The following is a 21,792-nucleotide window of genomic DNA, read 5'->3' as shown; positions in this document are numbered from 1 at the left end:
AGCAGAGCGACGGTCAAGCCTCGAGAGAGGCTGGCCGCCAGGGCAGGTGCGATGTTGATCAGAATTGTCACGATAGAGCCCTCAATTTTGGGAGTCGTTCTTCCTTTGTTCTTAATTTCCTTACGTTATAAAGTTGAACCCCTTTTTGAAAAAAAAACTCAAAATGAACGTTATAAAGCTAAACCCAGCCTGACATGTTCATAAGATCAAACTCAAGCTTCTTCAAATTAGGTTCCCACTTCCTAAGGAAATTTGGTTTGTTTTGAACATGCCATGGGCCGTTTTCTAACACCTATTCCTTAGCAATCACATTTACAAATGAGAAAAACGTAAAGATTCGAGCCATCCAAGCTAACCTGAACAGGCGATGTCTTCCCCCTGAGCAAATCTATTAGTTTCTACAAAGAGCTGAAATTCGACGTCAAACCAAGAAATTGCCTAACCAAAGCGTAACGCTACTCGGAAATTCCCTCCTCAAAAAATCAATCGTAGGTTTAACCGTGACATAATCGCCATTTACCAGTGGAGGAAAAAACTCCAAATTCTAATCATCAACATATGTAAACAAGTTTCTCCAATCAACAACAACACCACACGAGCCAGCAGACATAACCAACAACCAAAATCAAAGAAATAATCAGAGAACAAATCGAAAAAGAATGGACCACAAAGCTTCAATCCCCATTAGTCCCCATTAGACAGACATGTTATAATTCTATATTTTTATATAATTTGTGACTAAAAATAAATTCTACAATTACTTTGTAAATTATTACATTGAAATATGAATTTGTTGAATAGTAGGTAGGTTGAAAATATATATTTATCATATTTTAAATTTTCCATAGTTTGAATAATAATGAATAAGAACATGTGATTTTATTGACGTTATAAATCGTACGATTCAAGTTATTTTAATTATAATTTTGAACTTTTAAAATACTTTATATTTACATATAATGTTGATAAGATGGTGAGGTTTTTATTTGGTTAACGAAAATGGGTTGGTGAGGGGTGACCATCCAAATCTTGCTTCTACTTTATATTTCATTCAATCATTCCATTTGTTCAATGAAAATGGGTTGGTGAGGTTTTTATATTTTATCCAAATTTTCCTTATTCTAGATTATAGGAGTTTTTTTAACGAAACCTATATATTCTGTCTTATTTTGTATTTGTTACTTTTTAATAACATATGAAATATTTTTTATTTCAAACAAATATTTTTTTATAAAATTTAATCTAAAATAATCGATTAATAAATCATATATCAATAATGTTAAAAATACATGTGAATGAATCTTTTATTTTTGAAAAAGGCCAAAGAGGAAAGTAGGAGGAATTTCAACGTACGTGGTCCTAAAATAAAATCAAAATTGTAGGACTATTTCCTATAAATAAATAAATTTAAAAATTAGAAATCAAAATTGTAAGACTGTTGTGGACTTTTAGATCTTGACCGACTTTTCCTCGTTTGTTCCTTTTGAATGCTGGACCGACGTCTCATTATTTCTTGAGATCAAATCTATGGTTCCGTTCAAACTAAATTATTTATTTTGTGTTACCCGACTCAGTCTCATGTTTTTCTCCAATTCTCCTGTACGGTCTATATATAATAACATATATAAACAATATTCACTTGATTATTTATTGATTTAACTTTATATATATATATATATTGTTTAAAGGTGACTATAAAATAGTATATGTTTTAAAAAAATTATTATTTGATAATGAAAATTCAAATATCATTACAATCTTTAGAATAACAATCATTTTTTTAATTACTAAGATAACTTTATTCATGCGAAAATATTTCTGTTTATACACAGGGTGTGATAAAAATATATATTACAATAGACTAATATATAATATAATTGACGTTATAAAATTCTCACTTGTTTTTAAAAGTTCGGGTAAATACATATTTAGTATCTAAACAATAGTTTTTTGTATATTTTGGTACCTAAACTTTATCTTTTTCAAAACTATATCTAACGTTTAGTTTATGCTTTATTCTGGTGTCTCGTTGTTGAAACTTAATGGTGATGTTGACGTGTTACCATAAGGTAATGTCAAGTCATCATTGAAAAAAATTAAAAAAAATATCACATCAATATTTTTAACGCTTGATACAAAATTAAAACCAAAACTAAATGTTTAGTTTTAAAAAAAATAAAATTTAGTTACCAAAACAGAACAAAAGTAATAATTTAGATATAAAACATGTAATTTGCACTAAATTTTTTTAACTTTTTTTAATTTAATTTTTTCTTCATTAATTAGAAAATTAACATAACTAACCTTTGATTATTAACAAAAAAAACCAAATAAAAATATATTTTGAGCGTTTATCTGAAACATAAAAATTAATTTTGATTATATAAACTAAGAGATACGGTGAGACAATCGACGGTTCTCATACTCTACATTAAAATAGTATTGTAGAATAGTTGAATAAAACTATAATGGAGAGTTTGATGCATTCTTTCTAATGCTCGACCTTTCTTATATTCACTGCTACGCAATTTGGTTATGGATATTTTCCATCTCCATCAAACAAGTCAAATTTATTAAATGAAAAATAAAATCAAAACTGTACCATAAAATAATATATCAACATAGACAGCCGCAGCCACTCCATCCCCATCATGCTGATCAAACCCAATCCAACGGTTCTAATCACAAGTTAAAAATTTAAACCCTAAAGATCTAGACCGTCCAATTTCATTAGGGGCTTGTCTAGTTGTGTATTGCATTTATTGCCTTGTCATCTACGTGTTCTATTGATGACAACTGTACTTAATATTAAATAATATCCAATTACATAAAAACAATAGAAAAGAACAATTCTTTCCTTCCATTATTGCTCTATATATAACTGTCTTGAGGCTCCACATTCAACTGAAATCTTTCTGGTTTTTTCTCCAATTTCTTTTCACATTTGATTTCCAAGATTCTTGATGGATCGTGGAGAGAAAAGATTGCTCGCTTAAATCGATTCGAAACGATTGATCCAACATCATGAATTTTTGTGTCTCGAGTTTGAATTGTTTCTCTTCTTCCTCTTTTTCCTCTTCATCAGAAAATTTTTCGAATCATAACGATCGAGGTATGCAAGTAGTATAGATTTTTGCATCCAAAGGACTAGATTTTTTTTTATTTACATCATTTTCTTTATGTTTTTCATCCTTTTCTTCTCTCAGAGTTTGATATATATATATATATACACACACACATGTGTATAGTTAATATATATCTATAATGTAAACTCTAAACCTTAAATCTTAAACTCTAAATCTTAAACCCTATAGCATATACAATATATCATTTTCACCCTTATCGTATTTTCGCATCAATTTAACCATTGAAGTTGTTCAATTGCATCATTCTATATCATATCCCTAACTTAAACCTTAAATTATAAATCTTAAACTCTAAATCATATATCCATAACATCTAAATCATAAACTCTAACCCTAAACCCTACCTTAAAGTTTATAATTTAGGGTTTTAAGTTAGGGGTAAGATATATAATGATGTAATTAAACAACTTTGATGGTTAAATTGATGCGAAAAAACGATAGGGACGAAAATAATAAATTTGGTCCACCACAAGGACAAATGTGACTTGAGCCAATATTAATCAAATTAAGCTTAATCGATACATATTTTATAAGTTTAAACCATTAAGACTAAGGAGTGATGAAATTAGGAAAAGAGAAAGAGGAAAGCAACGTGCTCATCAATTGTCCAAGGGGAATGAATATAGGCTGTTTTTAGTAGTAATAAATTCAAACAAAATTAAATGAAATTTTAAAAAAATTATACTATTAGCTTTTTAAAGTATCGTTATCTTTAAGTTGACCATCTTACAACCATTCATACATATCATGGGTCACTATCATGATTAGATAATGGAAGAGAGATGATTGTTTAATCTGTGGAGCTTCAATATAATATGATTTTATAAGATTATTTTTTCAAAAAAGAATTCAGTTTGAGTTGGACCGAATTTTGTAGGGCGAAAGTTTAACTCGAATCAAATTTAAATTTAAATTGATTTTTTTATTTATAATTTTATTTTATTTATTTAGAGATAATTGTTATAATATGTATATCTTTATAATTTTCTTTATTTATATTTCTATTTTACTAAATAAAAGTATAATTTTATATATATTTATATCGAGTATAGTCAAATCAGATGTAGATTTTTATCTAAAAATTTGAATTGTATTTCAAATCGGATGTACACTCTTTAAATTCAGATCAAATCCAGACAAATGAATTATACTTCTTGAACATGTTAGATTGATCGAAAACTTAACTCATTTTCATCTTGTCCAACTTTAAAATTAATAAAAACGATAAATATTTAATCTTAAAATTTGATAGAAATCTGGACTTAATTTTATAAAGATTTAAATTAATAAAAATTAAAATTCTTTTAAAAAAATGTCAATATACTTTTTAATAAAAAAGGTCCTTATCGTAAAAAAAATTCTTTATTCATTTGTGGTTAGTTAGGAGTTTAACTATTAAATGAAATGACAGATTCACAAACACTTTGGAATATTCATGCATTCTCGTATGATGAATTGAAAGTTGCAACCGATGGATTTCGACCTTCCAATAAAATTGGTGAAGGTGGATTTGGTATTGTCTATAAGGTACTTTTTCTTTCTTTTTAGGGTAAATTACATATTTAGTATCTAAATTATATGTTTTCATCTATTTTAGTATTTAAACTTTTAATTTTTTCAAAATCATACATAAAATTTAGTTTTTTGTTTCATTTAGTACACTTGTTCAAAATTTAACGTTAAATTTTGAAAAATATTGAATGATTAGGTACTAAAACAAACCAAAATTGATAGTTTAGATACTGAACATGTTAAGTTTTTAACAAACATGCACTAAAATGAGACAAAACTAAATATTAGGTTTGATTTTGAGGAAAAAATTAAAAGTATAGGTATTAAAATATATCAAAACTGATAGTTTAAGTACTAAACACATAGTTTACCCTTCTTTTTAATATATATTTTCATTTAAGATTTATACTTATTAAATCAAAATAATATCATGATCGAAATTAGATCTCAATTCAATTTCAAGTAACTCATTTTCATTATAAAAATATATTTATGAATACACGATAATTAAAAGGTAAAGTACACTAAAAATGAATGAGTTATGCTCAAATAATCATTTTAATCACTAATTTTTAAAAATTTAATGATCAAAATGAGTATTTAAACATAATTTAGTGACTTTTAGTATGTTTTTCCCTAATTGAAAAAATATACTATCGTACTATTTATTTTACATGATAATTTAAAAAACCCAGGTTCATGCATTGACTTTACGTTATAATTAGGTGGATATAATTTATTACAAGGTTGTTTAGCTACAAATAATAATAATCACTATAAGTTTCATTAATGAATATTTTAAAGTAGCATTATTATAATTTTGAGTGGTTTAAGGGGAAAAAATTAGAATTAATGATGATGATTTTTATCCTTATTTAAAAACAATTCATTCTAATTTAGAAAAAAAAAATGATGGTACGAATCAAATGATCTTCGTGGTAAAATTATTATCATTCCTTGAGAATCTAAATTCAGCACCAGGAATGCCAGAGGTGTGAATCTTCAATGTCAAAAGGTTGAGTGTTATCTTAGAACATATATTATCAATGTACTTAAACTAGATTAATAAATTAAAAAAACAATGAGAGAAATTATAAAAGAGATGTGTATTAATTTTGAAGCATATTTTTTTTAAAGTTCAATTTTATTTTTTTCTTATTTTGAACTCTATCACACAATAAATCAATAAATAAACAAAAAATTACGTTTTAATTTAATTTTTTTATCCTTCTTATCAGACACATGGATATGTCATTTTCATGTTAAATGCGATGATTTTAGTAGTGCAAGAAAAAGTTATTAGAGCCGCCATGGTGGGGCTCCAACCGAGTTCAATCTTAAGACATCATCAAATTTTGTCTGCTCTTGTCTTCCAAATAAAATAAAATAAAAACATTGTTTTTTTGGGGAGCTAACATTGTGTTTGGTTGGGAACATAAAGGGAAGGCTGAAAGATGGAAGAAGAGTAGCTGTGAAAGCTTTATCAGTAGAATCAAAGCAAGGCAACAGGGAGTTCATGTCCGAAATATCCTCCATTTCAAACATCACCCATCAAAACCTTGTTAAACTCCATGGCGGCTCCATCGATGGACCCTCTAAGTTTCTTGTTTATGATTACATGGAGAACAACAGTCTTGCTTATATCTTACTCGGTATTCTTCTCCTTCTCTTACACATATCTTTAATCAGGACACGGAGTTAAACATTAATTAATAGAAAGGTTTAAAATCGTTTAATTTTAAAATAAGAATAGATGTAAGTCCGATCAAGTTTTGGTTCACTTGAACTTGACCCAAGTATAACACTCGTCACCTAACCTGACCTAGCATTAAGAAAGTTCCACTTTGCCTTAAATCCAACTCAATTTTTGAGTAAAAACTCGTATCTAACTCGACACAAATATATTATATGTAAACTCTTATTTTTTATTAGGTAAAATAAGAATCTAATTTAGAAAATATAGAGAGGTGTGTATTATAACAATTAACTCTAAAATATATAAATAAATTATATTGTTATTCTTTGATCAAGTATGTTTCACACTAAACCCTATATTCAAACAGACCAGAACATATCTTACGTACCCTTCAAAAAAGATGAAGTGATTCAAACCTAAATTTTCAACTACAAAAAATGACATTATAAGATCGAATCGAATACTTTTCACCATAAACTCAAACAATTCAACCTTACTCTTCAAAAAACTTGACCCGGGTCGTATCTAAATTTTCAACAATAGAAAAGAACCCAACTCTACAAGGTTAAGTCGAGCCAAAATCCTTTAGATTTAGATCAAATGCTCTTTCCTATTTTAATGTTAATAGACTTGAGAAATATTTAAATTTAAATTTAAGATGGATAATATTTAATTTGATAAATATTTAAACTAGTAGAATCAAAACATTAAAAAAAATAGGGGTAATGGTCTCTTCTATATCTTTAATAACCTTGTGCCTGTATATATATTGATAATTTTTTTATGATTTATACTCGATATTATTATATGACAGGAGGAGAGGAAAACAGGGCAAAGCTAAGTTGGAAAGTAAGGAAAGAAATAGCATTAGGGATAGGTCGCGCACTTGCCTACATTCACGAGGAGGTGAAGCCACACATCGTCCATCGAGATATCAAGCTTAGTAACATCCTTCTCGATCAAAATTTCACCCCTAAACTTTCCGATTTCGGTCTTTCTCGTCTCTTCTTCGATAATGTCACTCACCTCAGTACCGGAGTCGCCGGTACATTGTAAGTTAATATCTCTTCTCTTCATTTTTTTTCCCGGATCACGATTTTAAAAAATAGCTCTATCAACTATACAATTATCTAACTGTTTTTTTGGAATCGAAGAGGTTATCTTGCTCCGGAATACGCCGTGAGCGGACATTTGACACGGAAATCAGATGTTTATAGTTTCGGAATTCTATTACTCGAGATTGTGAGTGGTCGGACTGCCATCGATTTCGATCTCCAAATTGGCGAGTTCTTTCTAGTCCAGAAGGTATATGCATTCTTTATTTATTTTTTTCACATCTTGCATCTTTGTTTAGAAGAAGACAACATAGAAAAACATGTTTCCATTAATGTAATAATACAACCGAACTTTACCTGCCCACTGTCCAACTTTGACGGTCGAATTTTATAATTGTTGATTGACTTTTCTTCTCAATAAAGTAGCTTTTGACAATTCTATCCTACATCCACAAATATAGTTTGATATTAAAATTTAATATCGATATATGATTTACTAAACACAATTAATTTAAATTAGATATTCTAAAAGTTTATTATAAAATAAAATTTAGTCTTTTTATTTAAAACATCATTATTCAAATATCTAATCTTAACCAACTTAATATCTTATCTTATCTTATGATTTGATTTATTTTACGAAGGCTTGGGAGATGTACAAATCAAACAAGTTGGTGCAGTTGGTGGATTCGGTGTTGGATAAGAGTAGCTTCTCGGAACAAGAAGTTGATCGGTTTCTCAAGGTAGGATTGATCTGTGTGCAGAAAAAATGTGGGCTTCGACCGTACATGTCGACGGCCATTAAAATGATGTGCGACGAGGTCGATATTCAGGATTTGCAGATATCCGATCCTGGACTCATTACCAATATCATGGATGTAAAGATCGGAAATCGACGTTCCCCTTCTTCAAGCTTTACCAAGAAGTTAAGCCATCGGTTACAGCCTTCATAAAAGATTATATACTTTTATTAGAATACATTGATGTTCCTTAGCCTTTTCTTTTTTTTATATATATTGTAAATAACAATTTTGTTGGTGGCAACCAAAATAAACATTGATGTTAAGTTTTACGAGGTTCGAATCAAATTTTGGATTCGAATATCGAGTTTGGAATCAATTTGAGAGTTAGATATTTCAATCATGATAAAAGAAAATAAATAAACTTGAATTCGAATAAATTTAGTGTCTATAACTACAAGTCTAATGATGAACCGTAGGATTTATCGTGAAGAGTATTGGTTAGTTTCTATCAACAACATAATATTATATAATTTGAGCAGCAGGATTCAGGATTTTGTTCTTTTGTGAAAGATTATAAATAGAAGAGAAAACAACACCCAATAAATACTGTTGACACCATTTTTCATCTGACATTTATTTTCATTTATTATTATTATTATTTATTTATTTTTACTATTAATATTATTAATCTTGTATTTTTTTGTTTTATTTTACAGCTCAAAATTCAATGACCCAAATTGGACCTAATTACAAACAACATATCAGCCCAAACCCTAATTAAACCTAACCCTAACCTAAACCCTAAGCCTAAACCATCAACAGTTATGGCCTCCTAGCAAGTGGCAAGATTAAACCCTCGAAAAACAAGGACCGTTGATCCTTCTCCAGCAGATACACCCGAACATCATACTCTTCTCTTGCAGGGGCCAAGATAGCCTTCTCCTCTCACAAAGAGGTGATACAAAGGCTTGACATTCAGGTATGTATATGAGCGGACAAAATGAGGCATCTTTCATATGAGGTTGAAAAGTATATTAGATTACACTTTTGTTGAAGACGTTCAATGATGATCATAATCTTCACAAATGGGATAGTGAAATAGATAAATTTAGTCTAGGTTAGTTGCTTGGGAATTGAACTCTAAAGATGAGATTTTATAACCTTCAACAACACCTAGACTATAACAGGTTTTTCTCGATGATCTTAAGAAATTGAATCCGTATACCCATGAAGTTTATAAAGTATAATCATAAATTAAATGCAATAAAGATGAACTATTCCGTTAAATCAATTGATTGTAAAGGAATCTCAAAAGCCTTGGCTTTATGAATAGAATACATTCAAAATGTGACATCAATTGAAGACTTGGTGATTCGGTGTTTGCTCCACTATGGTTGTCAAGTCGAAGACTTTGTGACAAGGTGAATACTTCAGCTAGCCAAATAAAGGCAAATTAAATGAAATTTAATAAATTCAAGGAAATGACAAAGTTTGAGATTTGAATCAATAATGAGTTTCGGTGAAGATGAACTAAGGGAGTTGAGGGACACCTGTTATAGTCAACTACACACAAACACTTAGGAATTTTGTTTTTAGATTGATATTTCTGCACTGTCTCTTCTAAAGGAGTCTACGAAGCTTGAACAAATGGAAGATTTTATAGAACCGAAATAAATGTATTCTAAAAGTCTAGCAATTGAGTATTTTAGTGATGTCATTTTGTCTGCATCTGATCAAAATGCCAAGCCGAGAATGAGAATCATGTCACAAGGTTCACATGGACAGAGAAAAGAAAGACATTGCAACCATAGAAAATTTAGGAAACCAACCTAAAATCAACCAACCAAATCATGAAACTTGTTAATGAATAATAACTTTGAAAATTGTCAATGAATAATAACTTTGAAAAATTAAAAGAGTAATTGATTCTTTTGATGCTCAGTGAACTCTTTTTTATAATTTGTTTCAATTGTTAACCCAAAGTAAGGGCACCATTTTTTCAAAAACTTCATCAAACATTTTTTTCAAAATTCTTTCATAAAACATTTTCACCTTTTGAAAAACAGAAAGAGGAAGAAAAACATTTTCAAACAAGACAATCTCTCTAAAGTAGATCTTGGCAATTGACAAATGTCTCTCGGACATTGAATCTTATGCTCAGAATCAGGAAGAAAAACCAAATTTTTGGGGTAAAATTTACTAGGGCAAGAAGAACAAATTGACCCAAGTCAAGAATTGCAAAAGATACCCCATCTCAATCAATCAAATTATTTCAAGAAGATTCGATATTCATAAAAAGCCTGATTTTTTGATCAAGTTAGAAAAGATAAATTAAATGCAACAATAAGCAAATTGGTTATCGTGTCTAAGAACCAAATAGTACAAGGACTTGATCACCAATGCCAAATAGTACATGGACTTGGCCACCAAGTTTAAATAATACAGGGACCAAGGCCGCCAAAGTAGGAAAACATGTTACATAAATTTGCATCTTTGCATCAAACATTCATCATCACATACAACATAAAAAGCTTTGCCTTTATTCTTACGAGGATGCTTTTAAAATTTCTCTTGAAATTTTAACTTCTGTAAGACCATTTTCACCACTCTTGAGGAAAATTTAAAAACTCATTTTCTAAAAGATAAAAAATATCATATGAATTTTATTCTAAGATTCTTGAAAACCTTCAAAATAGTTGCATTCATACATGCACATTTTTTACAAGCCTTTCAGGAAAGAAAGGATTGGTGACGACTAGACCTCTTGTTGAACTATATTTTGATATAACAATTTATGGCAAAAAAAATTTGGACTTAAATTGAATTTATTCAAAGTTTTCAAAGTTTCAAAAATAATTCAAAGTCCATTTAACTTGGAATTGAGCACAAAATGTTTTTCTGGACAAGAAGTACCGATAATGTTCTTACAATATCAATACCTCGTGAATAGTATCAATATTGTTCACATGGTATCGATACCAAATGTAAGGGAAGTATCGATACTCTCTAGGTAGTATCGATACTACCAACATTGCTCAAATTCCATAATGTAAAAATGGTATCAATACCCAAAGGGGTATTGATACTATTTTGTATAGTAGTATCGATACCATAGGCTTAGTATCGATACTGTCAGGCCCAACGGCTAGTAACAACTAGTTTTATTTAAAAATAACAAAGTAATACCGGTACTCCTATAGGGAGTATCGAAACCCTCTATACTAGGCAATTTTATTTTACAGAAAAAACATCCCCAACGGCTAAAAACAGCCACAAACCCATTCCAACATATAAATACAAATTCAAGGCACTTTAAGAATGGTTAGAACACCTATCCAAGCAATCAAACCCAATAGAAGAGTTTTTCACTCTTTATTTCTATTCTCTTGTAAATATTTTGTTCTTGTGAGCTTTAAATTTGTAAACACCTTTATTTTTAAAGGTTTTTTTGTTTACATCTTTTTCCTTGTAAAGGGTTTTGGTTCTAGCCGAGCCTTTGAAAAGCTAGAGAGTTGTAAATGTTATCTTTTTATCCTTGAAAAAGGAAGAACAAATTAATGAATTTGTTGGAAAATCCTTAGTGGGGAGCTAATGTAGTGGATAGACTTAGTTGAGAAGTCGAACCACTATAAATCACTGTGCCAATTTTTCTATCTTTTATTCTCCTTACTCCCTAAACAAATTTTTGCCAACACCCCTATTGTGTAATTTTCGGTTGTTAAAATTGAGCTTCAAAAATCTCAACAATTGGTATCAGAACTTAACTCTTTAGAAGGCTTCACATCCTTGAGATGATCCTTGAAGAAGCTCTATCGATTCCCGATGTAACTGACAAAAAGATGGCTTTGACTTCTGGCTCTTACTACATTGAAGACTCACAACAGGTCAATAAATCACCTTACTTCAATGGAGCTAATTAAGCCTATTGGAAGAATATGATAATTCTCTTCATTCAAGCTAATAATCTAGGAGCTTGAAACTCAATCATGAAGGGATACTCTGTTCCACCCGATGAGATGGATGATTGGAGTGATGAAGAGAAAAAGAAGTTTCAACTCAATGCTAAGGCTATGCACATCCTCTTTTGTACATTAGGCCCAGGTGAATATGGAAGAGTCTCATCTTGTTCCAATGCCAATGAGATATGGGAAAAGCTTCAAGTCATTCATGAAGGAACCGATGAAGTGAGGGAAACCATGATAAGTCTTCTCAACCATAGCTACGAGAATTTCAAAATGAAACCTGATGAAGACATCAAAGCTATGAAGGATAGATTTTCCATGATTGTCAACAGTCTCAAGGAATTTGGAGAAGTAATCCCTAATAAGAAGCTTATGAGGAAAATGATCTACTCTCTTCCAAAGTCTTGGCAATCGAAGAAGACGACGATCATTGAGGCTAAAAAACTAAAATCTCTCACTCTTGATGAGTTGATTGGTTCTCTTATCACGCATGAGTTGATGGTAAAGAAGAGAAAGAAGATGAAAAGAAGCAAAATAAGAAAAAGAAAGAGGTAGGAATTGCCTTCAAAATCCACCAATGAAGCAATCAATATTCAAGTGAAGAGGTAGATGAAGATGATGACGATGAAGAAGAGATGACCAAGCTTTTTAAAAGATTCAAAAGATTCATGACTTCCAAGGATGTGAAGCATGAATCAACCAAGAATAAGAGTCCCCCAATGTGCTTCAATTGTCAAAGAATGAGGCATGTCAAGTACGATTGTCCTCTCCTAAAGAAAAAATATCAAGCAAGAAAAAGGTATTTGTGGCAGCTTGGAGTGATGAATATGGCTCCAATGATAAAGATGAAGTAGGCATCATATGCCTCATGGTCATCTAAGAAGATTTAATGGTAACTTCTAACTCAAATGAATTAGATTATTATTCTTTTGATGAGTTACAAGTTGCTTATAATGAGTTGTATTTGGAATTTGAGACCATGAATTCCAAATATAAGAAATTAATTTCAAAACTTAAAGTTGAAAATGATTTGGTTTTGAAAGCAAAATTTGATTTTGAAAAACAAAATAAAATTTTGAAAAATGATTTAGAGCTTTCAAAAGTCAAAATCAATGATTTAGAAAAAGAAAATTTTGATTTGAAAGTTAAGCTTGAGAGCTTAACAAAAGAAAAAAAATTAATTTCTAAAAACAACTCATTATGTTTAAAAATGGAAAAATGCTCACATTGCCATTTTCATGGTCATTTGGAACATACTTATCCTTTAAGGAAATAAAAACGTTTTAAAATTAGACAAATATGAGTTCCTAAGGGAACAAGGGGCATTGAAACTAACATCCAATGATCCAAAGCAATTTGGACACCAAAATCTACTTAAATGTCTCTTGTAGGTGTGTGAGAGCAATGATGATGAAAATAATGATACTCAAATGCTCTAGTGATACTAAAAAAAGAATGAGTAACCTCTAAGCTTAAAAGCATTTTAATTTTGAATAATTGGTTGCTCATTTAGTTTATGCATGCATTAGTTTTGATTTTAAATGATTTTATGTTTTCTATCTCATGTATGTTGAAAAGTGTATTATCATGAACATTTTTAAAGTTTTAATGATTTTTTTCATAATTTTTAGTTCATCATAATGAATTTTGGTCAAAATTGGTTTTAAATGCAAAAGATATCACTCTAACAATTGATATCAAATTTTCAAATGCTTTGATTTTACAAACTTTAATTTTTGAACTAAATTTAAATGTTTATGCATGTGATTTAAAAGGCAAATGATATCTCTCTAACAATTGATATCAAAATTTTCAAATGCATAACATTTTTGGAAGACCTTATGCATATGCACTTAATTTCAACAATTGGTATTGCATAAAATATTTTAGACTTGGATATATTGAATTTCATATGCTACTAACATGTTTTTTATTCTTTGTTGGAATTCAACTTTGTTTAAGTGTCAAGCTTATAAAAGTCAAATTTTTGTTTGGAATACACTTTTTGAGAGGGAGCTTTTGATTTTTCAAATGATTTTATGATAAAATTTATCACTTACTCTCAAATGTTATTTTTGAACTTTAAAGTTGAATTATTTTTTATATAACAAAAAGGGGGAGAAGTATGAGATTGAAAAATTCAATTTATCAATGAAAAATGGGAGCTGCACATTTTCCAACAATCGACTTATTTTTCATTAAATATTTTATTAAGAGGGAGCTTTGCCAAAAACAATTTTTCAAATGTTTTGCTATACCAAAAAGAGAGAGATTGTTGAACTATGTTTTGATATAACAATTTATGGAAAAATGTTTTTGGACTTGGATTGAATTTATTCAAAGTTTTCAAAGTTTCAAAAATAATTCAAAGTCCATTTAACTTGGAATTGAGCACAAAATGTTTTTTTGGACAAGAAGTACCGATAGTGTTCTTACAATATCGACACCTCATGAACGGTATCGATATTGTTCATATGGTACCGATACCAAAGATAAGGGAAGTATTGATACTCTCTAGGTAGTATCGATACTACCAGCATTACTCAAATTCCAAAATGCAAAAATGGTACCGATACCCAAAGGGATATTGATACTACTTTACATAATAGTATCGATACCATAGGCTTAGTATCGATACCGTCAGGCCCAACGGCTAGTAATAGCTATTTTTATTTAAAAATAACAAAGGTAGTACTGATACTCCCTATAGGAGTACTGATACCTTCTGTATTGGGCATTTTTATTTTGTAGAGAAAACATCCCCAACAGTTGTAAACTATCCCCAACGGCTAGAAACGACCACAAACTCATTCCAACATATAAATACAAGTTCAAGGCACTTGAAGAAGGGTTAGAACACCTATCCAAGCTATCAAACACAAGAGAAGAGCTTTTCACTCTTTATTCCTAGTCTCTCGTAAATATTTTGTTATTGTGAACTTTAAATTTGTAAACACCTTCATTTTTAGAGGTTTTCTTTGTTTACATATTTTTTCCTTGTAAAGAGGTTTTGGTTCTAGCTGAGCCTTTTAAAAGCTAGGAAGTTGCAAAGGTTATATCTTTGTCCTTGAAAAAGAAAGAACAAATTAGTGAATTTGTTGGAAAATCCTCAGTGAGGAGCTAAGGTAGTGGAGTTAGACTTAGTTGAGAAGTCGAACCACTATAAATCGATGTGCCAATTTTTCTATCTTTTATTATTCTTACTCCTTAAACAATTTTTTGTCAATTCACCCCTCTTATGCAATTTTCGGTTGTTCAAATTAAGCTTCGAAAATCCCAACACCTCCTCAACACGAAGGAGCAATGTCATCATAAGCGACCATATTCTCTTCAACGTGAATGAGAAGTGTCGTTTCCAGAATCGAATCGTAATGTCCTAAAATTAGGTCTAGTAGTTAGGGTCGGTTTTGGGTCAATTTCTGAATTTCCGATAAAAAAAAGAAAATTTCTAAAATTTATATGTTGGTTTGAAAAATATTTTGGAAAGGTTTTATGTGATTTTAGATGATTAATTTTATGTATGAAAGTTTAATTAAATGATTTGGGAATTATATTTTTGGTGATCATTTTGTAATTTTTCATAAAGTCCAAAGTCTATGAAGCAATTATATGAAGGCTTATGTTTAGAGTTTTCCCTCCTAAATTAAAATGTTTTAATTTCACCTTTTTACCATTTTTTCATCTAGATTCATTTAATCTAAATTATATTTCCTTATTTACTTGTTTTATTCACGTGCTTTTCATTTCCTTCGTATTTTGCATTTTGGTAACTTCCCGTAATTTCCCATAACTTCCTCCATTTTCTCTCATTTTCTCCCAGACAAGCTGATCAATTATTTCTCTTTTTCTTCTTTATTTCTAAATTCACTCATCTCAATCTTTATTTTAATTCTCAAGTTTCTCTTCTCTTCTTTTTTAAAGCTTGATCATAATGGAATTCCATTGATGATCTCAATTTCAATCTATTTTCCAGTAGAGTAAGGATCTTTTCCTTGGTTTTCTTTCAAGCTTCTAAGGGCAAGTGACTAAGTGTTAATAATTTTATTGAATTGTTGATTTAATTGAAAGGATTTCTAAGATTTTAATTGATTTTCGGAGCTAATTAATGTGTTGATTTCTTGAATTGATTTTGAGGTTTTCTTAATGAAATTGATTTGTTCATGGAGTGATTCTAATCATATTAAATCAATTTTTCAATCGCAAATTATTTGGATGTTGGTTTCTTGAAAACAATGTTAGTTTTCGATGTTTTTGGGAATCCGGGAATTTAGATCTATAGATGTTGTTTTGTGCGGTTCTAGCTGAATTAGATGTTGATTCTAGTTTTTGTTTATCATATTTTAGTGAGGAGATTTGTGTGTTTCTGTTTGGAGCTTTCAAAGTTAAGTTTCGGTAAGTTTTCGATGTTTTCAATGTTTGCGTTTTGTTTTAGAAACATATGATTCTGCTTTATTTTATATTAGATTTGGATGTGTTAATTTTATTTGCAAGGTTCTTATTGTGTTTTTGGTTGAGGAAACTCAGTGCTTTGAGTTTGATGAACGTTGAGGTAGTGTTTTGAAGTGTTTTCGATTTTTGGATAGCAAAGTGAGTATCATTCTTAGGAAATGAATATGGTTCAAGGTTGAGGTTGTATAGTGTTGCATTTTAATTACGATATGTATACTGTGTTATTTGGTTAATTGTGATGTTGAGATATGGATTATGTAGATTTACATTTGATGTCACTTACGTTGGAAATGAGAATGTGAATGTGGTGTGTTACAAATGATGCATATGATTTTGAAAACGGTTTTGTGAATATATATATTCTTAATGTGAATTGGATCAGTTGAACTTTTTCACTATCCAAATTTGTGGGTTGATCATGACAACCAAATCCGTAAGTGTGTTTCAAAGTGTATTTGAATTGATATGTGAAAACTAAGCATCATTGACAACCACTCTTGGTGAATTGGATTAATTTGCTATTATTCTTAATAGGACCTTTGGATATGAGCGACATACCTAGGAAAGAGTACTCTATGTGTTTTGTATTAATGTGTGACTTGGGATTATAAGGGGTTTGGATGGTACATTGAGCTTTTCTCTAAGAAGATACGGGGTAAGGTTGGGCGTTGAGTTTACTCTGTAATTCATGGTTTTGGATCTATGTGAGTCCGTAAGCAAAATGGGAGTTGTATGGAGTCCGTTTATCTAATGAGTGATTTGTATTTTGAACAAAAGTTGTTGATCTTAAAATAGAAAAATGTGTGTAATTGTCTGACTTGTCAAGGAAGGTAATTGTGCATGTGTGCTTGTGATTGATTTTGAACTATATGGTCTTTTGATGTTTGTTAATCTGAAAACAATTGATTTGGAAAAATATTAGAGGATCATTCAAGTATGAGATGTTGAATTATATATGTAGAGTAAGGAACAAGTTATATATGAACATATAGGATTGATCTTTATATTGGTTATGTGTGTTTCTTTGAATGATAGTCATTCACTGGGCTTTATAAGCTCACACTCATTGTTAACATTTTTCAGAATATTAAAGTCGAGTTAGGAGGTGAGAAGTTTGGCATCGGTGTGATCAAGCAGGGCTAAGGCATAAAGCTTTATGTATGTGGTTTTTAGAAACTTTGTGTGGTAATTTGGGGACGTTTGCAACTTATACCTATTATTCACTTTGTTGGACTTTTAATGTTGGATTTTGGTTTATAATGAGTGGACTTACGCTTAGAATTTGATGTTGTTTTGATTTATTGACATTAGATTTATAAGTATGAACTTGTTTCTTGAAGCATGAGATTACTCAAATGTCGATTTAGACCTTAAAGAAGTGTTTGGAGTATTTAGTTAAGTGTAACTTGGTAAACTAAAAGTGTTAGACTCTTAGGTTGCATGAAACAACCTTAAATGCCAAAAATGAGTAGGTGACTTGTGTTTGAAATGAAATTTTGCGTAATTGTTGACTTTTGGTGCCAAATCCTGGATTAATGTGTTGACTTGTGTTATAAAGCATGTTACACCTTTGTTTTGACATGTATGAAGTGGTTAAATAGTGTTCAAGCATGTTCCTAGTCCATGATTACTTTTATGTGAGTTGACCAAATATGCATGTTCATAGAAAATATGTAGTTTTCCAAAAAAAAAGGATCAATCCCTTACGTGAAAAGATCGATCTCAAACTTTCTGTTTTACAAATAATTGATCCATTTTCAAAAGGATCGGTCCCCCGTGAAAAAAGATCGACCCCTTTTAAAAAATTATCGATCCCTTCTCTGTTTTTCTTGATTAACAAAGGTGAAATTACATTCATTAAAGGTCTGAAGTATTCTTAAATTCTAATTTGATCCATGAATGATTATGTTAGTTCAAGTTAACCCATGAATTAATTTGCTTTATTAGTTAAACTCTTAAATTAGAATTCAATGAGATTTTAGTGATCAATTCTTTAACACATCTAATTATATAATGGAACCCTCATTTGCATGTTACTATTTGGTACATAAGTTTTTATATTTACGTTTAGGTCCCTAATCTTGTATGATCAATTGAGTGATTGTTTGATGTCCGATTGGTATAAAACTTTTTGTGTTGCTTTATTATGACAATGTTTAATATGTAGTAACCTTAATTTGGGCTATTTGACTTTTTTATTTATAATGTGATATGAAATGACCAAAATACCCTTAAACATTTAAATGCAATGTTTGAATGTTTAATTGAAACTCAATTTCATATTAGTTACAATGAACATTGTATGTGATGAATAATAAGAGATTTTAATTAGTTTACTTCCATGAAATGTGTGTGATGTGGATCTTGATCTGTCGAACATGATTGGAACCTAATGTACGCTCAAGTATCATGCTTGGACTCCTGGACCGGGTATGGGGTGTAACATTTGTTGATATCAGAGCTAGATTTCACATTTTTTGTGTTGATTGATGATATATATGCTATTATAGGTCGGGTATAAAATGAGAACCAAATTGTCTCATAGTTTTTAAATGCTTTTGCAGGTCTTGCCTTGATCATTGGTGTGCTTCTCACTCTGATGTTGTTTTTATATGTCTAATTAGAGCGATGGCACCGCATCATCATGCTATGTTGGGAGCTCCGGGGTCAACTTATCCTACTATTGGGGCAAATAAGACTGAGGTCAGAAGTGGTGCCAATTGACCCCTGCCAATGGTTCCACAATCGAATTCTCATATGGATGTGTTGATTGAGGTGCTTCTGAGATCTTTACGTCGAGTTATTCTGGTTGAGGTACCTATTCCTGTGTCGATACCAACTGCTAAAGGGTTATCGCTAGAGCGCTTAAGGGATTTATGAGCTAATTATTTAGTGGTTTTTGTCGTATCAAGTCGATAGTAGCAGAGAAATGGTTAGAGAGTGTTATCCGGGTTTTAGATCAAATGGGTTGTACAGACACTGAGAGGTTGGGTTATATTACATCTTTACTTTAGGGTGATGTTTATCATTGGTGGGTCACGACTCAAATGAGTGCTACTAAGGATAAATTGACATGGTCATATTTTTTGAAAGTGTTTAGGCACAAGTTTCTAGGTACACGATATATGGACACAAGGAAGAAAGAGTTTCTCAACTTGGTTTAGGGTCATTTACCGGTATCTGAGTATAAGGTCGAGTTTGTTCATGTGATTCAGTATGCCCGAGAGATTGTGCCGATTGAGCTTGTGAGGTGAAAGAGATGTAAGGATGGTTTGAGGAAAGAGATTCATGACTACTTGGTTACCGAGTCTTCAGAGGTGTTCGGCGTTCTGGTAGATTAGGCTATGGATGTTGATAGTACTTTGGGTGGGGTGGATGATCGGATCAACGTGATTCTTGTCAGGGTTAGTTTGATAAGACTGTTGAATTATTTGGAGGTTGGCAATAGTTTCCAGTTTGTTCGTCTTGTGGTAAGAGTCATCCATGAGAGTATTGACGTACTACTGGAGGTTATTTCGTTGTGGCAACAAGGGTCATCAGTTCCGAGATTGTCCGATGAGAGCTAAGCTTAGAGATGGTGCACATATTCCTGCCATATGAGGTGGTCGAGTTGGTATGACTAGTCTAATAGGTCAAGCTCGTGGTAAAGGTCGTGGTCGTGTCGGGGTAGCTGAGACTGGTGAACCTGCTAGAGTGTACGTAATTCGTGAGCCTCAGGATCCTATTATGATAGACGTGATCACATGTACCTTTTTGCTAAAGTCTTTTCCTTTGTTTGCCTTGATATATTCTAGTTCTACGTACTCTTATATCCTTGGTAGTTTGGCTAGTCGGTTGAGTGTTCCTATATGTGTAAGAGTATGGGTTTGGTTGTAACTTGAGCTTTGGACGATAGAGCACTTGTGGATCGTGTGGATCATAGGTGTCCTTTCATTGTTCAAGGTGAGGTTTTTTTGGTCGATTTGATGGAGTTATCATTCCATGGTTTTGACGTTATTCTGGGTACGGATTGGTTACGTGAGCATCATGTGAACTTGGATTTCGAGTTGTCCCAGACAATTCTAAAGACGACGGGAGATGTTGAGTTAGTTGTCGTGGGTGAGCGGTTGAAGTTTCTTTCTAATTTTGTGTTTTCTTTGGATGCAAATAGTATGTGGGGTCGTGGCTATGAGGCTTACTTGGCTTACGTACTTAATATGGGTGGTCGGGAGTTGCGTGTGCAGAATATTCGTACGGTTCGAGACTTTCCGGATGTGTTTCCAGAATAACTTATGGATTTGCCACCAGATTATGAGGTTGAGCTTCATATAGAGACTTATATTGATTCATCCCCTATGTCTATTGTACCATATTGTATGGCACCTAAGGAGTTAAAGGTGCAGTTGCAAGAGTTTTTGGATCGAGGTTTCATCCATTCGAGTATTTCTCCGTGGAGTACTCCAGTTCTGTTTGCAAAGAAGAAAGACGGTACAATGCGAATGTGCATTGATTATCGTTAGTTGAACAAGTTGACGATCAAGAATTGATATCTTTTGTTGAGGATCAATGACTTGTTTGACCAATTTAGGGGTGCCAAGGTGTTTTCGAATATCGACTTGCGTTCTACTATCAGTTAAAGGTTAGTGAACCAGATGTGATGAAGATAGCTTTTTAGACGCGTTATGGTCATTACGAGTTCTTGATGATGCCGTCTGGTTTAACTAATGCTCTAAATGCTTTTATGGATTTGATGAACAGTGTGTTTCACCCGTATCTCAATCGTTATGTGGTGGTGTTCATTGACGATATCTTGGTGTACTTAGTTTATGAGGAGGATCATGATTCGTATCTTCGGGTTGTTTTGCAAGTTCTGAGGGAACAAAGTTGTATGCTAAGTTTTCTAAGTGCGAGTCTTGGTCATGGTTTTGACTTTGATTTTCACTTATCTCCTCGCATTGTGGTTTAGAAAGAAGAAAGAGTAACCAACAATAACTTGTGTTGAGAATTCACTTCTGCAGTTATCGTACCAAATGATCCTAAAGGCCACTGATGGATTCCATGCAGAATTTTCTTGGATCTGGAAGCTTTGGTTCAGTGTACAATGGAATTCTTAAAGAGAGTGGAGCAACTATTGCAGTAAAGGTGCTTGTAAATCAGAGAGCTTCCAGGAGTTTCGTGGTTGAATGTGAGGCTTTGAAGAACATTCGTCATAGAAATCTGGTCAAGGTATTAACAACAATTTCAGGTGTC

General features: G+C 31.4%; 1 protein-coding gene across 1 annotated transcript; it reads left to right on the top strand.

Moving 5' to 3' along the window:
* The first annotated feature begins 2,988 nt into the window (after positions 1-2,988).
* LOC120115555 (putative serine/threonine-protein kinase) lies at positions 2,989-8,404 on the top strand. The gene is made up of 6 exons (XM_039136227.1): positions 2,989-3,112; positions 4,558-4,673; positions 6,100-6,310; positions 7,169-7,406; positions 7,509-7,659; positions 8,054-8,404. Exons 1-6 carry the CDS (start codon positions 3,025-3,027, stop codon positions 8,360-8,362), a joined length of 1,113 nt encoding a protein of 370 aa, XP_038992158.1. The 5' UTR covers positions 2,989-3,024; the 3' UTR covers positions 8,363-8,404.
* Positions 8,405-21,792: the final 13,388 nt, after the last annotated feature.

This window comes from Hibiscus syriacus, unplaced genomic scaffold, assembly GCF_006381635.1.
Source record: "Hibiscus syriacus cultivar Baekdansim isolate YM2019G1 unplaced genomic scaffold, ASM638163v2 tig00110266_pilon, whole genome shotgun sequence".
Taxonomy (NCBI): domain Eukaryota; kingdom Viridiplantae; phylum Streptophyta; class Magnoliopsida; order Malvales; family Malvaceae; genus Hibiscus; species Hibiscus syriacus.
The sequence above is the reverse complement of the archived record's forward strand: the minus strand, read 5'-3'. Positions and strand labels throughout refer to the sequence as shown.

Excerpts from the sequence above, each read along its gene's own strand:
- LOC120115555 (XM_039136227.1), top strand. The coding sequence starts at position 3,025 with ATGAATTTTTGTGTCTCGAGTTTGAATTGTTTCTCTTCTTCCTCTTTT. Across the intron at positions 6,311-7,168 it reads TCTTGCTTATATCTTACTCG|GAGGAGAGGAAAACAGGGCA; the intron begins GTATTCTTCTCC and ends ATTATATGACAG. Across the intron at positions 7,407-7,508 it reads ACCGGAGTCGCCGGTACATT|AGGTTATCTTGCTCCGGAAT; the intron begins GTAAGTTAATAT and ends TTGGAATCGAAG.